The sequence below is a fragment of the Hemitrygon akajei genome, chromosome 23 (assembly GCF_048418815.1).
Source record: "Hemitrygon akajei chromosome 23, sHemAka1.3, whole genome shotgun sequence".
In the NCBI taxonomy this organism is placed as follows: Eukaryota; Metazoa; Chordata; class Chondrichthyes; order Myliobatiformes; family Dasyatidae; genus Hemitrygon; species Hemitrygon akajei.
Window position 1 is genome coordinate 8,290,687 of NC_133146.1, and position 18,841 is coordinate 8,309,527.

General features: G+C 42.4%; 1 protein-coding gene across 1 annotated transcript in view; it reads right to left on the reverse strand.

Annotated features, from left to right (window-relative positions):
• The window catches only part of LOC140715140 (alpha-centractin), a 47,262-nt gene extending 34,733 nt beyond the window's left edge, over nt 1-12,529 (reverse strand). The window contains exon 1 of the mRNA XM_073026907.1: nt 12,436-12,529. Within this exon, the coding sequence (XP_072883008.1) occupies nt 12,436-12,483 (48 nt within the window). The 5' untranslated portion in view covers nt 12,484-12,529. The remainder of the gene's footprint in view (nt 1-12,435) is intronic.
• Nucleotides 12,530-18,841: the final 6,312 nt, after the last annotated feature.

Here is an 18,841-nt window from a genome sequence, read left to right on the forward strand (position 1 = left end):
AAATAAACTACCGTAGATTCCAGATTATAAGCCGCTACTTTTTCCCCACATTTTGAACAGCTTTGAACTCTGCGGCCTTTAATCCAGAGCGGCTAATACATGGTTTTTTTTCATGCCGCCTCGTAAACATTTTGCCTCGTAACAGTAGACCAATAAAATTGATGAGTAGTTCACAGAGGTCCAATGAAATTGTACGATAAATCAAGCGCACTTTCACAATTAAATTATTGTAAATCAGTCATTTGTACTCACCCTCATCAACATGGAAAACACTCGAAGAAAAGCATTGTGCTGCCTTTATGGCAGTTACTTAGTTTATAATATTTTCGTTTAGTAATTCATTTGTTAGTTAAAGTTAGAAGTGTTTTAACTATATTTGTTTTCTGTACTACATCCCGGGATGCTATGACGTCACACCCGGTTTCGCCGCGTCTTGTGGGATATATACGGGAAGGTGGGGGCATTACGCGAGCGCGTCAGACCCGATTAGACCCGATCGTGTTACGCGAGCTCATCAGACCCGAGCACGTCAGACCCGAGCTCGTCAGACCCGAGCGCGTCAGACCCGAGCGCGTCAGACCCGAGCGCGTCAGACCCGAGCGCGTCAGACCCGAGCACGTCAGACCCGATTAGACCCGATCACGTTACGCGAGCTCATCAGACCCGAGCGCGTCAGACCCGAGCTCGTCAGACCCGAGCGCGTCAGACCCGAGCGCGTCAGACCCGAGCGCGTCAGACCCGAGCGCGTCAGACCCGAGCGCGTCAGACCCGAGCTCGTCAGACCCGAGCTCGTCAGACCCGAGTGCGTCAGACCCGAGCGCGTCAGACCCGAGCACATCAGACCCGATTAGACCCAATCGCGTTACGCGAGCTCATCAGACCCGAGCGAAAACGCTGCTTTTAAGTTAAAGGCGATCAATAACTTTTCCTGGTAGGCTGCAGTATATATATTTTTACCAGTCGCTAGGAGATATTGGAATGTTGTTCGTGCTGTTCAGTAAAAAAGTATATGCAACGTAATTTGTGTTACCGATACGTATGTATATTTAAAAGTAGCGGTGCGGCCTTTACAATTAAAAAATTGATTCTATTTCTAAAATTAGAGCCAGCGGCTTTTAATCAGGTGCGCTCTGTAGTCCGGAATCTACGGTATATACAACATCTTAATAACAAGATCCACGGTTAAAAATGTTCAAAATTCTCAGGTCAGGGAACTCCTGGGAAAATTAATGTTTCACATTGATGACCTGACACCAGTGAAATCATGTCTGATGAAGATTATTCCAATCTTTAAGCAATAAAACAACAGGACAAATTTACTGCTGTAAATATTTGCATTATTTAAATACAGGGAAATGGAAAATGAGTGGCAGGAGGAGGAGGGTATCAATTTCTCTGTTTTTTTATTCCTGCTAGAGAACTAAATTGCTAATTCATGAGCAGTATGTGAATACCAGCTGCTGGCGGGTCCTGGGAACTTAAACCTTCACTCATTCTTAACAGGTAAGTCAGTGAAGCATCAGGCTGATAATGCATTAACCCAGATCTACAATCTACCTAGCAATGAGGGGAAGAAGAAATAGCAGTTCTCTCACCAGGCATCAAGATAATGCATCAAAAATAAGGGACCAAGACTGGCTGTACATTTAGTCAGTTAGTGCAGTTCAGCAGAGCCAAGGGATATATTTGGCACTTACCTCAGCCCAAGTTCACAGCCAAAAAAATCTTGAGGTATAGTCACTACGGCAATGTTAGGAAATAAATCAGCCAAGTTACATTAGCAGCCATATATCTAATGTCTTAGCAATGTTAGTTGAGGAATAAATGTCTTAGGACTCTTCACTGTTTTTCTTCAAATAATGCCAAGAGATTTTCTCCCATTCCAACTGCACCACCAACCTTGACATGCAGCTGAGGCTTTGGTTTTACAACATAAAAATTAAAAAATCTTCCAATCACAAGGAATTCTGCAGGTACTGGAAATCCAAAGCAACATACACAAAATGCTGGAAGAACTCAGCAGATCAGGCAGCAGCTATGAAAATGAATAAGGAGACAACATTTCAGGATGAGCATCTCCTAAAGTTCAGTATCCCCTCTTTCTAGGTTATGAATCCTTATATTACTTTCGGGAGCTTGAACCTATAGAAGCACAAGATCAGCATCTTCATTGTGTATGGACTGAAGCATTTCCATCTGCCCACACCACAATAAGAGCAGTCTGGACTGTACTTCAGGAAAGCACTGTATTAAATTCTTGATGGCTAAGGCTTAACTTAAACTAAGATTAGGGCCTTGGCTCGAAACACCAACTATCTATTCATTTCCACAGATGCTGCCTGACCTGCTGAGTTCCTCCAGCATTTTGTGCATGCTGCTAAGGCCTCAACTGTTGTTAATCATATTTATAGTACCCCCAAGACATAACTCAAGAAACAACTGATTCTCAAGTCCTGTCCAGCAATCCTCTTCAATGAACAATATCACATATAGATCAGTTAATCTTGTGCTGTTTTGACCTGTTTTGCATAAATTAGCTACTATATTTGCCCACTTAAGTAAAGGTGACTATAACTTTACTCCGCGCTTTGAAACCCCTAAATGATGCATTCATTCTTTGTAACTAAGAAACTGATCTTGTCTGTACCACATACGATACTTGGGAATAAAGCTTTAGGTCAGGAATTCCCAACCTTTTTTTATGCCACAGAGCCTTACTATTATACAAGCAATCTGTTGGGTACCCCTTCTTTAGGCTCTTGTTTGATTTGTACCCAGAACATCAAACAGTACCTATTCTGTAATACATTTTCTGTGTTTTAGAAAAATATTTAGTATAGATTATAACGTTACCATTCATGAACAGAGTCAGGAATCGGAAATGATTCTAGGATTATGCTCCAGCTATCTTGCTGTTACTGAATCTTGCGGAGGATTATGGGTTATCAGTTCCTAAAAAATGTTCAACCAGAATGATGCTCATAAAAGGATTGTTTCTGTTGAATGAAACTATAGATCAGCAGACAATGTGCAGCGGGGGGGGGGGGGGGGGGGGCTAAGGTATAAAGAACCAAAATATTATTTTTAAATTTAAGAATTTAAGAAATAGGATATGCTGGCACTTTATAACAAAGCAGTCAAGAACCAATTATACCAATTTGCATTCTTGAATATAGATATGATGCCACTGTAAATTTGCAAACAAGTTATTATTTTGCAATTTTAGAAATAATTATCTCGAACAACATTCTTTATATACCAAACTCAGTAATTTACTGTAGGCAGGGTGAAAAACAATTACTGCATGCTTCCAAACTGCAGCAATCCTTGTTCTTTTGAGGTTTGTGCTATATAGAGACACAATCATTTCCTCAGTCACACTTATTCTGGCTGAGCTGCGAGGTCTATTTTAAGGTCTGTAATACAAACTTTGAACAAGTGAAAGGAAAATCAGGTGTATAAGAACATGCTGCACTTCTTTTTTCTGAATCAAGAAAGCAGAAATGGTAATATGAATGATATTTTAGGGCAAAAGGTCATTCAAGCCAATGCCAACTATGTAGTATTATAACTGTAGTTCACATCAACAAAAATAAGAAGCTAAGAAAGAGGAGGAGAAAGCCAGTCAGATCTTGAGCCATCTCCACCATTCAATAACTTCAGGAACAACACACCTTGGCCCCAATATCACTATCTGGTTCTCTCGCTGTACTCAACTACTCTGCTTTGAATTCTGGGGTAGATTCCAAAAATTCACAACTTGCAGAAGAAATTCCTCATCCCCATCTTATGCAGTTAACTGCTCTGAAATTAGACTCCACATCCCAACCCCCGTAAGGGAAGTTAGAACTAGAGAAAACATCCATTCAGAATCCATCCATCCTTGGGATCTTTCAACGTGATCACCTTTTATTCTGCTAAACTAACAAGTACAAACCCAACCAGCCCTCCCTTTCTTCATACATCAATGCCTGCTTCCCAAGATTCAACCTACTGAACTTTTACTAGACCTTCACTTAGATACAGTATATCCTTCCTTCAGTATGATGGCCAAACTGTTTTCTAGGTGGCGGGGTGGAGATGCATCTCTACTAAAGGAAGTGTAAGGCATTCCTTCCCTCTGCTAGTCTGCTGGTCACACTGGGTAAGGTGTAACACTGCCCCCCCCCCCCCAATCAGGGTCACATGAAGCAATGGGAGCAGCTGATGCATATCATATGCTACCACTGACACCAGACAAACAACCTTTGAAGAGTATTGATTATGGCTGGGGACACATGTTTTGTAAAGACACTGCCCAGAAGGCGACAATGGCATACCACTTTTATAGAAAAAATTGGCAATAAGAATCATGGTCATGAGACCATGATCACCCATGTCATATGACATGGCACACAATGATGATGATGATGAAATGGTTTTCATTACTCCAGGTACACTCTCATCAGTGCTCTATAATAAAACAACAATTTCTCTAGATTTTTTAATTCTATACTACTTGCATTATTTAACAAGCTACTACAGTGCCAGTGACCCAGGTCAATCCCCATCGCAGTCTGTAAAGGAACTTGTACTGTGTGGGTTTCCTCTAGATTCTCCAGTTTCCTCTCACACGGTAAGAACTCATTGGGCCAGAAGGGTCTGATACTATGATGTATCTCTATACAAAAAATGCAATAAATAATGTTCTGCATGAAATGAATTTGATCATTTTGATCTGAATTCCCAATGGATATTAATACACAACAGATAGCTGTCCCAAACAGAATAAGCTTCAAATTCAGTACAGAAAGATTATACAAGACTAGATATAAACACGAGTGTTAAAGTAAAAGCTGCTGCATTATACATTTCTCATAGCTGGCATTTACAGCTTGGTTTAAAACCCATTGATCTGCAATGAATGTATAACAATAACATTGCATAAGAGAGAGATTATTAGTTATAAACATAAATAGACAAGGCAGCATGCATGGACAGAATAAATAGTTAACATTTAGATTAACAACATCAAATTAAACAATAACTCATGTTTATATTGCAGACTATAAATGCTTTCCAACCTGCTTAATAATTCAGGAACAGCTGCCATCCAATTTCTGAATTGGACTTTGAACCCACAAACACTACCTCACTACTTTTTATTTTTATTTTGGCACTACGTATTTAATATAATTTATATATATATTTACTGTAATTCACTTCTTAAAAATTATATATTGCATTGTACTGCTGCTGCAAAGTCAACACATTTCATGACATATGCTGGTGATAATAAACCTGATTCTGATGCTGAAGAAGGTAACCTGAATCTGGAGTGGGGGTTTAGACTAGGGAGAGTATAAATTCCTTTATGCAGATGATTGCAAATGTTTGGAATACACTGCTGCAGAGGGCTATGGATACTCAGTCACTGAGAATATTCAGAGCTGAGTTCAATAATTTTGGACATCAAGGAGATCAGGGACAAGGGACTTCAGAGAGAAAACATCAGCCATGAAATTGTTGATGAAAACCATTTGAGGGGCCTTATAAGTCTGCTTATATTTCTTTTTTTCTTAAGTTAACTTCTGCACAGAAAAACAGTTAACATTTTACTAGGATTAAGTAAACTTCTGTTAACTATTATTACTGCAGAAAATGCTGGAAACAGTCAGTAGGACAAGCAATATCTGTGCAAAGAGTAAGTTAAAGGTGCAGGTCAGAACCTGAAAACCCTATTCTTCTCTCCTCCCATTCAGCATTTTACCTCCTTTGTAACTCCTTCCCATCAATCAGGTGAAGCAGCAAACAACAACACACAAAATGCTGGTGGAACACAGCAGGCTAGGCAGCATCTATAGGGAGAAGCGCTGTCGACGTTTCGGGCCGAGACCCGTCGTCAGGTGAAGCAGCACTTCACTTGCACCTGCAGCATACTGAGCATCAGAGAGGAGGTACAGGAGTCCCTAATGCTGACTGGCAACTCCTGCGATGCTGCTGACACCAAACTAGATTGGTCTTTGCCGTTCCTTTGGATTCATCAACTGCAAGGAGAGGGAGAGAATGCTACATGGGCAACAAACTGCTCTCCATATTGTAATACTCCGGCTTGCACATCAAATAGAGAGTTGGAACACAACATCTATGGCAGACCTCAACCAATGGAGGGCCTCAATATATATTTATTATTATAATTTATAGTATATTTTAAGAATTACACTGTACTGCTGCCACAAGATAACAAATCTCACCACATACCTTAGTGATAATAAACCTGATCTGATTTAATGTTTATAATGTGGGCTCCTCTACACTGGAGAGACCAAAGACAAGACTAGGTGGTTGCTTTGTATCTGTGCAAACTAACTGGCAGGAATATTCAAAGACCCTTTCAATCTCTCGTTGCTACAGTTAGAAGTTCCTGTCTGCTTCTAAAGGGCTCGTATACAAACCTGGCTCATTAGCCAACTGTGCTAATAGCCACATGACTCAGCAGTGAGAAGGCCTCCTTTCAAAAGCAATATATGTCTAGGGTCAGTATGATTTGGGGTTCAACCGAACAGGAACGTTGGGACGTCTTCATCAAAGAACACTGTTTACAGCGAACGCTGTGTAAACACTGCTCAATGCAGAGTTACCGTTTGCCAGAAAATTAACAGATTGTGCACCAGCATAAAATTACAAAGGAAATATATTTACTAAGTCTTCAACTGTAACAGTTACAGAAGAGGAAAAGAAAATTAAAAGGGCCCATTACAGTTAAACCAGTTAATGTGCAGATAAATGTTAGAGCTCATTTTTGGAGTAGTCAGGGGTATTGCATTACTCACATGCTGGACCACGGTCTGCATGAAATACACCAGCCACAGTTCAAACTTCCCTTGAAGACCAGCTCAAGCAAACTGGTTCTCTCAGGAGTACTGACACTTCCTCTTGGAGCCATTCATCTGCACAAAACACTTCTTACAATGGGGTCTCTCCTTCAAATGGCATTCTGTGGCATCTTCCCTTATGCCCCACTCAGCAGTCTCCTGCCCAGACCCCAAAACAGACCACTGTCCTTCAGAAATCTGATCCCACCCCCAGCTCTTCTGATTGTTCCACTGGGCAGAAAGTTACAACACGTACCAAGACAATTCTGGGTGGCTGACACAACATTCCTAAGTTGGACAACATGACTCCTTATCTTTAGCCGAAGCCAAAACACTCTTACCAGCAAAATACATTGCTTTACAGAAAACTGCTAAAATAAAAAATACCTCACAGCATAGCAGTAGAAAGCTTACCCAGGGCATTATAATCTTCTCCCACCAAAAACAGTCATATCCTCGTGACTTTGGAACTCATTTTGTGATTTCACTTGTACTTAGAGGCAACATAACTCATATTGGGATGGGTGCAACACTTTGTTTACCCGATGCATCATATTCCAGCCTACTTGCGTGTTTCCTGACTCTCTGAGATCTCCTCATCTCATCTTCAGCTTCAGCCACTCCTTGTGACTGTTCCTGTGTATTGGGGGATGCCTCCTCCTGTCAATCACTCAAACCTTCCGGCCACTCAGATCCCCCGCCACCTGTCTGAACTCAGCCTCCTTCAGTTTAAGCAGGTGTTGCTGAACATCTTCAGCCTCCACTGGTGCTAACTGGTGAGACCTCTCTCGGAAAGGGGTGCCCTCTGTCACTCAGTTACTTCTGTAGGACATAACATGACATGTTTAAACTGGGTGTACCACACAGTTCTATTTATGCCCATAATTCTGCTTAGGAGTAATTTGCACCTTCTCAAAAGCAGCTTTGAACACTGGGTGAATGGACAAGGTTTTCAAAAACTTCTCTCCATTTCTCTCCTTGCGTGCTCCCATGAGACTTCCCACAGGAATGGAGACTTCAACTTTTTCCAATCGGATCCAGACAGACCAGCATTGGTGTATCAATAGTCTCAGTAACATCTGCTTCACAACGAGTAATCATTGTACAGGTACTCATCAGTACTAAGCCCCCAAATCTCACAGGCATTGAGTGGTGTTAGTGGCAAATGCATCAAATACCGGTTGTAAAAGGATCTATAATTAAAGTCAACTTGAGAACCTGTGTCAACTATGGCTCCAGCATAGATACCTTCAATCTGTACAGATACATCAGAGCTTGGTCCCACAAACCTTCAGGAATAGTGTTTTGCACTTTGGTATTTCTCTTGATACACTGATTGGAACATGTTTTTCCCAAGATGCCAGCCCTTTCCTTTATTGGGTCCCTCCGAAGTTTTGCTTCTTTTCTTCTCTGATTAACTGCTGACTTCTTTCCAAAGATATTCCTGTCCCTCACGGTCTCGCTTGAAATGTCCATCTTCTCCACAGTTGTAACAGAAAATACCAGTCATCTCTCTTAGTCAAAAGTCCCTTTTCAGCAGCATTCCTCTGCTTAGCAAGTCATACAGGTAGGTCAGGATTCCCAAAGGGCACATCACATTTAGCTGAAACATTAGCAGATATCCATCAAGTCAGCTCAGACTGAAGGGTTTTCACCTCATTCCTCAAAACCTCTATCTCTGTGACATCAGGGGTCACTTTAGCAGCAGAAGCTACCACTGAAGACACTATTTGGCTTTTGGAAATGTTGTGCTTCTCAGTCATGTTTTCCTCCTCTCCAATTTCTCTGAGTAACTCAGTAAAAAAATAGGAGGGCACATCTTGTGGTTCATTCAAATACAGCGAGCAATCATGTCATGTGATAGTGCGCCCTTCACAATTTGCTCCACCCTCAAGCAATTTCTCTCAGACAGATGAATGCCCCCTTTGTGGTACAAAGAGCGAAGCAGTTTCTCCAACCTAAAAAGGTAGACAGCTTCTCTCCTTCCTCCTGGAATGTGTGCCTAAAGTTCATCATAAATCGGCTGATCTTTCAGAGGTACCAAAAGCATCTTCCGGAGCTTGCAGGTAAGTAGCTGATGTGGCTAATGGATTTTCTGCCTTTAGGAACCTCACTATATCAGCTGCCAGACCCTTTAAACTCTCTACCAGTCTCTGTTTTTTCATATCATCTGAGCACTGCCATTCATCTAGTAACTGAGATGTCTGCTCAGCCCAAGCCTCAAATTCTTCTTCCTCATCCGGTGTGGGTTTGACCCCAGAGAACATGCCCAGCCTACAATAACTTCCGCTTCCGCAGATACACTTCTGCATTTTTCAACCAGTGATGTAATAGCCAAAACCAGCTCAGAACTTAAATCAACAGCTGAAGGACTTAGTAGACTTCTCACATCAGAAAAACTCCTTGGTCTCCTTTCCCTCACTTCAGAAAAGCTTGTCTTTAAAGTTTTCACCCTTAGCTATATACCCTCCTTCTTTAAAAATATGGACTGCCCATGGCTCTGCCTCTTCAGGTGCGCGTATCCTAGTGGCAATTCAATTTCAGTCACGTCACTGGTAGCCTGGACTAACACTACATTCTTACCAGCTGATTGGTCAAAACACCATTCAATCAGAGTAACACACACAAAATGCTGGAGGAACTCAGCAAGTCAGGCAGCATCCACGTAAACGGATAAACAATCAATGCTTCGGGCTGAGACCCTTCTTCAGGACTGGAAAGAAAGGAGAAAGATGCCAGAATTAAAAAAGGGGGGGAAGAGGAAGGAGGATAGCAAGAAAGTGATAGGTGAAGCCAGACTGGTGGGAAAGATAAGGGTTGGAGAGGAAGGAATCTGATAGGAGAGCAGAGTGGACCATTGGAGAAAGGGAAGAGGAAAGGGGCCCAGGGGCAGGTGATAGGAGGTGAGGCTAGACTGGGGAATAGAAGACGGGAGGGGGAGGGAATTTTTCTTACCAGAAAGAGAAGTAGATATTCACGCCATCAGGTTGGAGGCTACCCAGCTGGAATATGAGGCGTTGCTTCTCCAACCTGAGGGTGGCCCCATCTTGGCACAAGAGGAGGCCATGGACCGACATGTCGGAGTGGGAATTGGAATCAGGGTTAAAATGTTTGGTCACTGGGAAGTTCTGCTTTTGGTGAATGAAACAGAGGTGCTCGACGAAGGAAACCGCAATTTACAACATGTCTCACCAATTTAAGAGGCCGTTGCATCTGGAGCACCAGACACAACAGACAATCCTAGCAGATTCACTGGTGAAGTGTTGCCTCACCTGGAAGGACTGTCTGGATCCTGAATGGAAGTGAGGGAGGAGATGAATGGGCAGGTCTAGCACTTAGGCTGCTTGCAGGGATAAATGCCCGGAGGGAGATTAGTCGGGAGGGACGAATGGACAAGGGAATCACAGAGTGAGCGTGGGGAGTAAAGATGTTTAGTGGTAGGATCCCTTTGGAGGTGGCGGAAGTTGCAGAGGATGATGTGTTGGATGCAGAGGATCATGGGGTGATAGGCAAAGATGAGGAACTCTACCACTGTTAAGGCAGCAGGACAATGGGGTAAGAGCAGATGTATGGGTAATAGAGGAAATGCAGGGGAGGGCAGCATCAATAGAGAGGAAGGGAAGTCCCATTCTTTAAGGATCTCTTATGTCCTGGAAAGGAAACCTGCATCCTTATTACAGATGTAGCAATAGACAATAGGTGCAGGAGTAGGCCATTCGGCCCTTCGAGCCAACATCGCCATTCAATGTGATCATGGCTGATCAAACTCGATCACAGTCGAAGAAACTGAGAAAAGAGAATAGCATTTTTACAGGAGATAGGATGAGAAGAGGTTACTATGGGAATCAGTAGGTTTATAAAAGATGTTGGTTGATAGCTTTTCTCCAGCAATGGAGAGAGAGGGATCAAGAAAGGGAAGGGAGCTGTCAGAAATTGACCAAGTGAATTTAAAGGCAGGGTAGAAGCTAGACAGAAAGTTGATGAAATTGACAAGCTCAGCATGGGTGTATAAAGCAGCCAATGCAGTCATCAATATAGCAGAAGATTTGGCACGCATTACTGGGGAAGGGGTTGGAACATGGATTGTTCTACCTAGCCAAAGAGAAGGCAGGCAAAGCTGGGTCTCATGTGTGTACACATGGCTATCCCTCGAGTCTGGAGAAAGTGGGATGGGCCAAAGAAAACACTGTTAAAGGTGAGGGCCATTTCTGCCAGGTGGAGGAGGGAACTGGTTGGTTCTTTTATTGAGAAAGAAGTGAAGAGCTTTGAGGCATCTTGATAAGGGATAGAAGTGTATAGGGACTTAACATTCACGATGAAGCTGAGGCAGTCGGGGCCAGGGAATTCAAAGTTACCGAGGAGATTGAGAGCATGAGAAGTGTCGTGGATGTAGCTGGGAAGGAACTGTACCAAGGGAGATAGATTGGAGATGAGCTATGAAGACATGAGTTCAAGGGGGCACCAGCAGGCAGAGACAATAGAACTACCCAGTCAGGTGTGTGGATCTGGAGTAGGAAGCTGAAGTGAGCGGTGCAGGGCAAGGGAACTATGTGTTTGGTGGCAGTGGATGGGAGTTCTCCAGAGTTGATGAGGTCAGTGATGGTGTTGGAGACAGTTTCCTGATAGTCCGATGTGGGATCCTCTTCAAGGGGTAGATATGAGGAGTCCAAAAGTTGCCAACTGACATCAGCAAGGTACAGGTCAGTGTACCACGCTACTACAGAACCCCTTTTGGCTACAGGTTTGATGGGAAGGTTGGGATAGGTGCAAGAGAGTGGAGACGTGAACGCATCTGGTCTTACCCTATCAGATTTTCTATTTGTCCTCTCCATCTTTCCATGACTTTTGTTACAAATAAAACTGAATTGTTTCCAGGCTCAGAGAAAGTTTCAAACATGAAACAATCAACATGTTTGTCTATCCACTGATGCTGCTGGGCCTGCCGAGTGCTTCCAACATGTGTTTTATTTTTTAACTATAACTTTCTAGGGTGTACATAACTTTCTTCTTTATCCCGGCATAAACTCATACCCCACTGGAACCACCTCACTCTAAATGGATATTGACCGCCTGAGAATCCTCCCTATCTGACATTGTTTTGCTTCCACCAGTACACCAAGCGGAAGTCGAACCCACACATCACAATCGACACCAATCTGAGCCAATCACGTAGCGTGCCATTGCGTAGCTGCCCACAATTGACCAACCGGCGTGCAACTAAGGGGCGGGCCCTGCTTCTCATCCACCATAGAAGAGATAGGCCTCAGGCTTTCATTCTTTCTGCTGACTAACAAACAGCACAATTAAAACGTCGTTTAACGGGAGATAAGGGTCATGATCGATGTGAATTGATAATTCACTTATGCCGATGTTAAAATAATAACGCGGGTCGGGGATTTTAGCAGCGGCTCCAATGAATGACAGTCTGGGCGCGGCTGCTGCCATGGCAGCGACCAGCATTTTCGAGGCGGATAACAATTACTTTATTTGATTGGTATGAGCAATGTCTCCCAAGGTTTTTAAATCCCTTCCTCCTCGCGTTGCAAACAGCTGAAGTCAATGCAACAGGCAGATTACTCACGTTGTCGATAACCACCGGCTGGTTAGCGATCACATCGTACGACTCCATCCCGCACCGACGGTGCCTAACCCCGGCCACGACCGCGCATGCGCCGCTGCCCGGAGCATTACATCACCGGCTGACTGTCCATCAGAGTGTGCGGAGTCCCAAATTAATGCCTGCTGACCCGCTGGCCACGAGTGACAGAGATATTATGTTTTTTTAAAGTATTAACTTTTCTGGAGAAGCAAGAGACTCTAGATGAGGGTTCAACCTAAAACATCGACTGTCCTTTTCAGAGTAACACGTAGAATGCTGGAGGCTGTAGGTTCAAAGGATTCAAAGTACACTTATCAAAACACGTATATGCAGTATACAGCCCTGAGATTCGACTTCCCCACAGAAAGCCAGGAAACAAAGAAGAACCATGGAACCTGTTCAAAGAAAATGCTGGAATCTAGAGCAACGAACGAACTCTGCAAGTTGAGCAGCATATATGGAAAAAAAAGTCTCCTCCATGGATGACCTGCTGAGTTCCTCCAGCATTTTGTGTGTTGCTCTGAAAAGGATAGTTGATGTTTTAGGTGGAAACCCTCATCTGGAGTCCAGCTGAAGGGTCTTGATAAAAGCGGACTGTCCTGTCCTCCCCCAGTCCCCGAAGCTGCTCTACCTGCTGAGTTCCACCAGCAGATTGTTTGTTGTCATTGACTCCCCCTTTCTTATGAGTGAATCTAGCAGCAAGGAAATAGAAACAGGATATTTTAGGATGTTGATGTTTCAACAGAATTGGAGAAAGCTGATAATTGGAGAGAGTTGTGTGGTTAGGCATAGCTCAAATGCCATCTACAAATTTGATGATAATACAACCATTGTTGGCAGAAATTCAGATGGAGACAAGAGGGCACACAGGAGTGAGATACACCAGATAGCTGAGTGGTGTCGCAGCAACAACCTGGCACTCAACGTCAGTAAGACAAAAGAGCTGATTGTGGACTTCAGGAAGGGTAAGACAAGGGATCACACACCAATCCTCACAGAGGGATCAGAAGTGGAGAGAATGAGCAATTTCAAGTTCCTGGGTGTCAATATCTCTGAGAACCTAAACTGGGTGCATCACATTGATGCAGTTATAGAGAAGGCAGGTCATCGGATATATTTCATTAGGAGTTTGAGGAGATTTGGTTTGTCAACTAATACACTCAAAAACTTCTACAAATGTACCATGGAGAGCATTCTGACTGGCTGCATCACCATCTGGTACGAGGGGAACTACTCCACAAGATGGAAGTAAGTGGCAGAGACTTGTAAAATCAGTCAGCTCCATCATGAGTACGAGCCTCCATAGTATCCAAGACATCTTCAAGGAAAAGTGCCCCAGGAAGACGCTGTTCATCATTAAGGATCCCCACCACACAGGACATGCCCTCTTTTCATTGTTACCATCAGGACGGAGGCACAGAAGCCTGAATCACATACTCAGTGATTCAGTTACAGCTACTTCCCTTCTGCCATCCAATTTCTGAATGGACATTGAACCCATGAACACTACCTCACTACTTTATTATTTCTGTTTTTTTGCAATATTTATTTTAAATTAATTCAGTTTTTTCTGTATCTATTTATCATGAATTACATTGTACTGTTGCCATAAAGTTAACAAATGTCATGACATATGCCGGTGATATTAAACCTGATTCTGAAATGCAGACAAAGGGAGCAGGGAAGAAAGGATAATAGGGAATGCAGGGGGGTGGGGGTGGAAGCAATACCTGCAAGGCAAGATCAACTCTATTCACCATATACATTTACAAGTATCAGAAATTTGCTGTGGCGTGTTGGTCAGGATGTGACATGAAACAAAAACAATATTCAACCATTATAAAGAATTATATATGAATAAAGTTAGAAGTTAAAGTAAGATATGGAATAAAATGTTCATAAATACATCAATAAAGCATTATTTACAATGCAAATTGCATTATAAGGTGATTTAAAGTGTTTGAAGTGCAATGCAGTGATGGGATGGGATGGCATAGTTGGTGATAATAGAGGAGGGAAGACCAACTCGAATGCTTCATCAGATTAAATGCCAGGGGTAATGAAACTTTAAAAATGACAAGAAGTTTTTATTTTAATAGCTCCATTTTTTCATTGTAAACTAGGCAGTATTTTGAGAGGCTATCTGTAGTAATTAGACTGCAAGATATGGACTGTAAACAGACCTTCATGAGACGAGGAAACTGAGTTGTAAAATACAGTACAGTGCCTATAAAAAATATTCACCCCCTTGGAAGTTTTAATGTTTTATTGTTTTACAACATTGAATCACAGTGGATTTAATTTGGCTTTTTTGACACTGATCAACAGAAAAAGTCTCTTTTGTGTCAAAGTGAAAACAGATCTCAACAAAATGGTCTAAATTAATTACAAATATGAAACACAAAATGATTGCATAAGTATTCGCCCCCTTTAATATGATACACTAAATGATCACTGGTGCTGCCAATTGGTTTTAGAAATCACATAATTAGTTAAATGGAGATCTGTTTTTGGAGACCTGTGTTCAGTCAAGGTGTCTCAATTGATTGTAGTAGAAGTACACCTGTATCTGGAAGGTCCAACTGCTGGTGAGTCAGTATCCTGGCAAAAACTACACCATGAAGACAAAAGAACACTCCAAGCAACTCTGCCAAAAGGTTATTGAAAAGCACAAGTCAGGAGATGGATACAAGAACATTTCCAAGTCACTGAATATCCCTTGGAGTACCGTTAAGTCAATTATCAAGAAATGGAAAGAATATGGCACAGCTGTAAATCTGCCTAGAACAGGCCACCTTCAAAAACTGAGTGACTGTGCAAGAAGGGGACTAGTGAGTGATGCACCATCAATAACTCACGCTGAGACTTAGGAAGTGAGATATCGGCTTTTATTGACTGAAGAACAACACTACATCCTGGGAAAATGAGGGAGAGCAGCAGACCACAGTCGCCTTTATACAGGGGTCTGTGGGAGGAGCCACAGGAGCAGTCAGCAGGGTCTGTGGGAGGAGCCACAGGAGCAGTCAGACAGGTATATCTAGTTCACCACAGTGAGGGAGGCCACTAAGAGACCCATGACAACTCTGGAGGAGTTACAAGCTTCAAGTGTCTGAGATGGGAGAGACTGCGCATACAACAACTGTTGCCTAAATGTTTCACCAGTCGCAGCTTTATGGGAGAGTAGCAAAAAGAAAGCCACTGTTGAAAAAAAAAGTCACATAAAATCTCAGCTAGAGTTTGTCAGGAGGTATGTGGGAGGCTCTGAAGTCAGCTGGAAGAAGGTTCTACGGTCTGATGAAATTGAGCTTTTTACCAATCAGTCTAAACGCTATGTTTAGTGTAAGCCAACCATCGCACATCATCAACAACACACCATCCCTACCATGAAGCATGGTGGTGGCTACATCATGCTGTGGGGGTGATTCACTGCAGCAGGCTCTGGAAGGCTTGTGAAGGTAGAGGGTAAAATGAATGCAGCAAAATACAGGGAAATCCTGGAGGAAAACCAGATGCAGTCTAATAGAGAAATGTGACTTGGGAGAAGATTTGTTTTCCAGCAAGACAATGAACCCAAGCATAAAGCCAAAGCTACGCGGGAAAAGCTTAAAAACCACAGAGTTAATGTTCTGGAGTGGCCAAGTCAGAGTCCAGACCTCAATCCAATTGAGAATTTGTGGCTGGATTTGAAAAGGACTGTTCACTCACAATCCCCATGCAATCTGACAGAGCTTGAGCAGTTTTAAAATAAGAATGTGGAAAATTGCAGTGTCCAGATGTACAAAGCTGATAGAGACCTATCCACACAGACTCAAGGCTGCAATTGCTACCAAAGGTTCATCTACTAAATACTGACTTGAAGGGGGTGAATACCTATGCAATTAATTATTTGGTGTTTTATAATTAATTTAGATCACTTTGTACAGATCTGTTTTCACTTTGACACAAAAGATACTTTTATTGTTGATCGTGTCAAAAAAAAGCCAAATTAAATCCATTGTGATTCAGTGTTATAAAACAATAAAACATAAAAACTTCCGGGGGGGGGGGGAATGCTTTTTTATAGGCACTGTATATGTACTTTGATAATACATATAGTTTGAACTTCGAAGATGTATTCATGTGCCTCAGCTGTAAACCATCCATCACCAAGCAGAGGCCCCATTAGGATCGCAACCTGATCTTGTACAGGTTCAAAGAGTGGCTTCCATAGCTTAATGTGGGAAATCCCATCAAGTCAAGGCTCTGGGACTTGGTTTGGAAACTGATTGACAGTGTGGCACTATAGTGTAGTGGTTAACACATCACTCTAGAATGCCGGCGATCACTGGTTGGCATTTATTTCTGCCATCTGCCTGTAGAGAGGTTATACATTCTCCCTGTGACTATGTAGATCTCCAGAAAGAAAAGCCACAACTCACTCAACCTTTCCTAAAAAGACATCCTCTAATTCAGAAAGCTAAATCTCTTCTGTGCCCTCTCTAAAATTTCCACATCCTTCCTTTAATGAAATGACCAGAATTGTTCTCTGGCTAAGGAGTACCCGGGAAATGGGAGGCCTTCAAAAGTGAAATTTTGAGAGTACAAAGTTTGTATGTGCCTGTCAGAATGAAAGGCAAAAATAACAGGCTTAGGAAACCTCAGTTTTCAAGAGATACTGAGGTAATGGTTAAGAAAATAAAAGGAGGTGCATAGCAGGTATAGGCATGTAGGAACAAATGAAGTACTTCTGGAATGGAAGTAATGCAAACTAACACTCAAGAAAGATATCAGGAAGGCTGAAAGAAGGTATGAGGTTGGTCTAGCAGACAAGCTGAAGAAGAATCCCAAGGGATTCTACAGACATGTTAAGATCAAAATATTGCAAGGGAAAAAATTGGTCCCCTGGGAGATAAGAAGAGTAATCTATGTGTGAGAGATGGAGGAGATCTTAAATGAATTCTTTGTATCTGTGTTTAGACAGGAGACTGACACTAAGTCAAGAGAAGTGAGACAAGGTCATGGACCCCATACAGATTACAGAGGAGGACATGTTTGCTGTGCTGAGGCAAATTAGGGTGGTTAAGTCCCCAGGGCCTGATAAGGTGGTCTCTCAGTCCCTGCGGGAGGCAAGTGCAGAACTTGCCTGGATCCTAGCAGAAATATTTAAATCATCCTTAGCAACAGGTGAGGTACCAGAGGATTGGAGGATAGCCAATGTTGTCCTGCTGTTTAAGAAAGGCTTTAAACAGAAATCAGGAAATTATAGGCCAATAAGTCTGACATCAGTAGTGGGAAAATTATTGGACAGTATTCTATTTGGAAGACATGGACTGAGCAGGGAGAGTCAGCATGGCTTTGTGTATGGTAGGTAGCGTCTAACCAATCTGATAGAGTTTTTCAAAGAAGTTACCAGGGAAGTGGATGAAGGCAAGGCAGTAGATGTTGACTGCATGGACTTTAACAATGCATTTGACAAGGTCCCACATGGGAAGTTGGTCACTTGGCATTAAAGATGAGGTAGTAAATTGGTAGATACTAGGTTTGTGGGAGAAGTCAGAGAGTGGTAGTAGATGGTTGTCTCTCTGACAGGACGCCAGTGAGTAGAGGAGTGCTGCAGGTCTTGGTGCTGGGTCTGTTGTTGTTTGTTATCTATGTGAATGATCTGGATGATAATGTGGTTAACTAGATCAGCAGATTTGTTGAAAGATTGGAGGTGTAATGGACTTTGAGAAGGATCATCAGAGCTTGCAATGGGATCTGGAACAGATGGATAAATGGGCTGAAAAATGGCAGATGGAATTTAATGCAGTTAAGTGTGAGGTGTTTCATTTTGGTAGGACCAACACAGGTAAGGTCTTACACAGTGAATGGCAGGCACTGAAGAGTATGGTAGAACAAAGGGATCTGGGAATACAGGTACATAATTCATTCAAAGAGGTGTCACAGACGTTAGGGTCATAAAGAAAGCTTTGGACTTATTGGCTTTCATAAATCAAATTTTTGAGTACGGGAGATGGGATGTTATGTTAAATTTGTATCAGATATTGGTGAGCCATCTTTTGGAGTACTGTGTGCAGTTTTGGTCACCTGCCTACAGGAAAGATGTAAATAAGATTGAAAGAGTGGAGAGAAAATTTACAAGGACGTTGCTTGGACTGGAGGACCTACCTGAATTATATGGAAAGATTGAATAGATTAGGACTTTATTCTTTGGAATATGGAAGCTTGAGGGGACATTTGATGGAGGTATACAAAATTATGAGGTATATAGGATAAATGCAAGCAGAGGTCATGGGTTAAGGGTGAAAGGTGAAAAGTTTAAGGGGGAACATGAGGAGAAAGTTCTTCACTCAGAGGGTGGTGAGAGTGTGGAATGAGCTGCCAGCGCAAGTGGTGCATACAAGTTCGA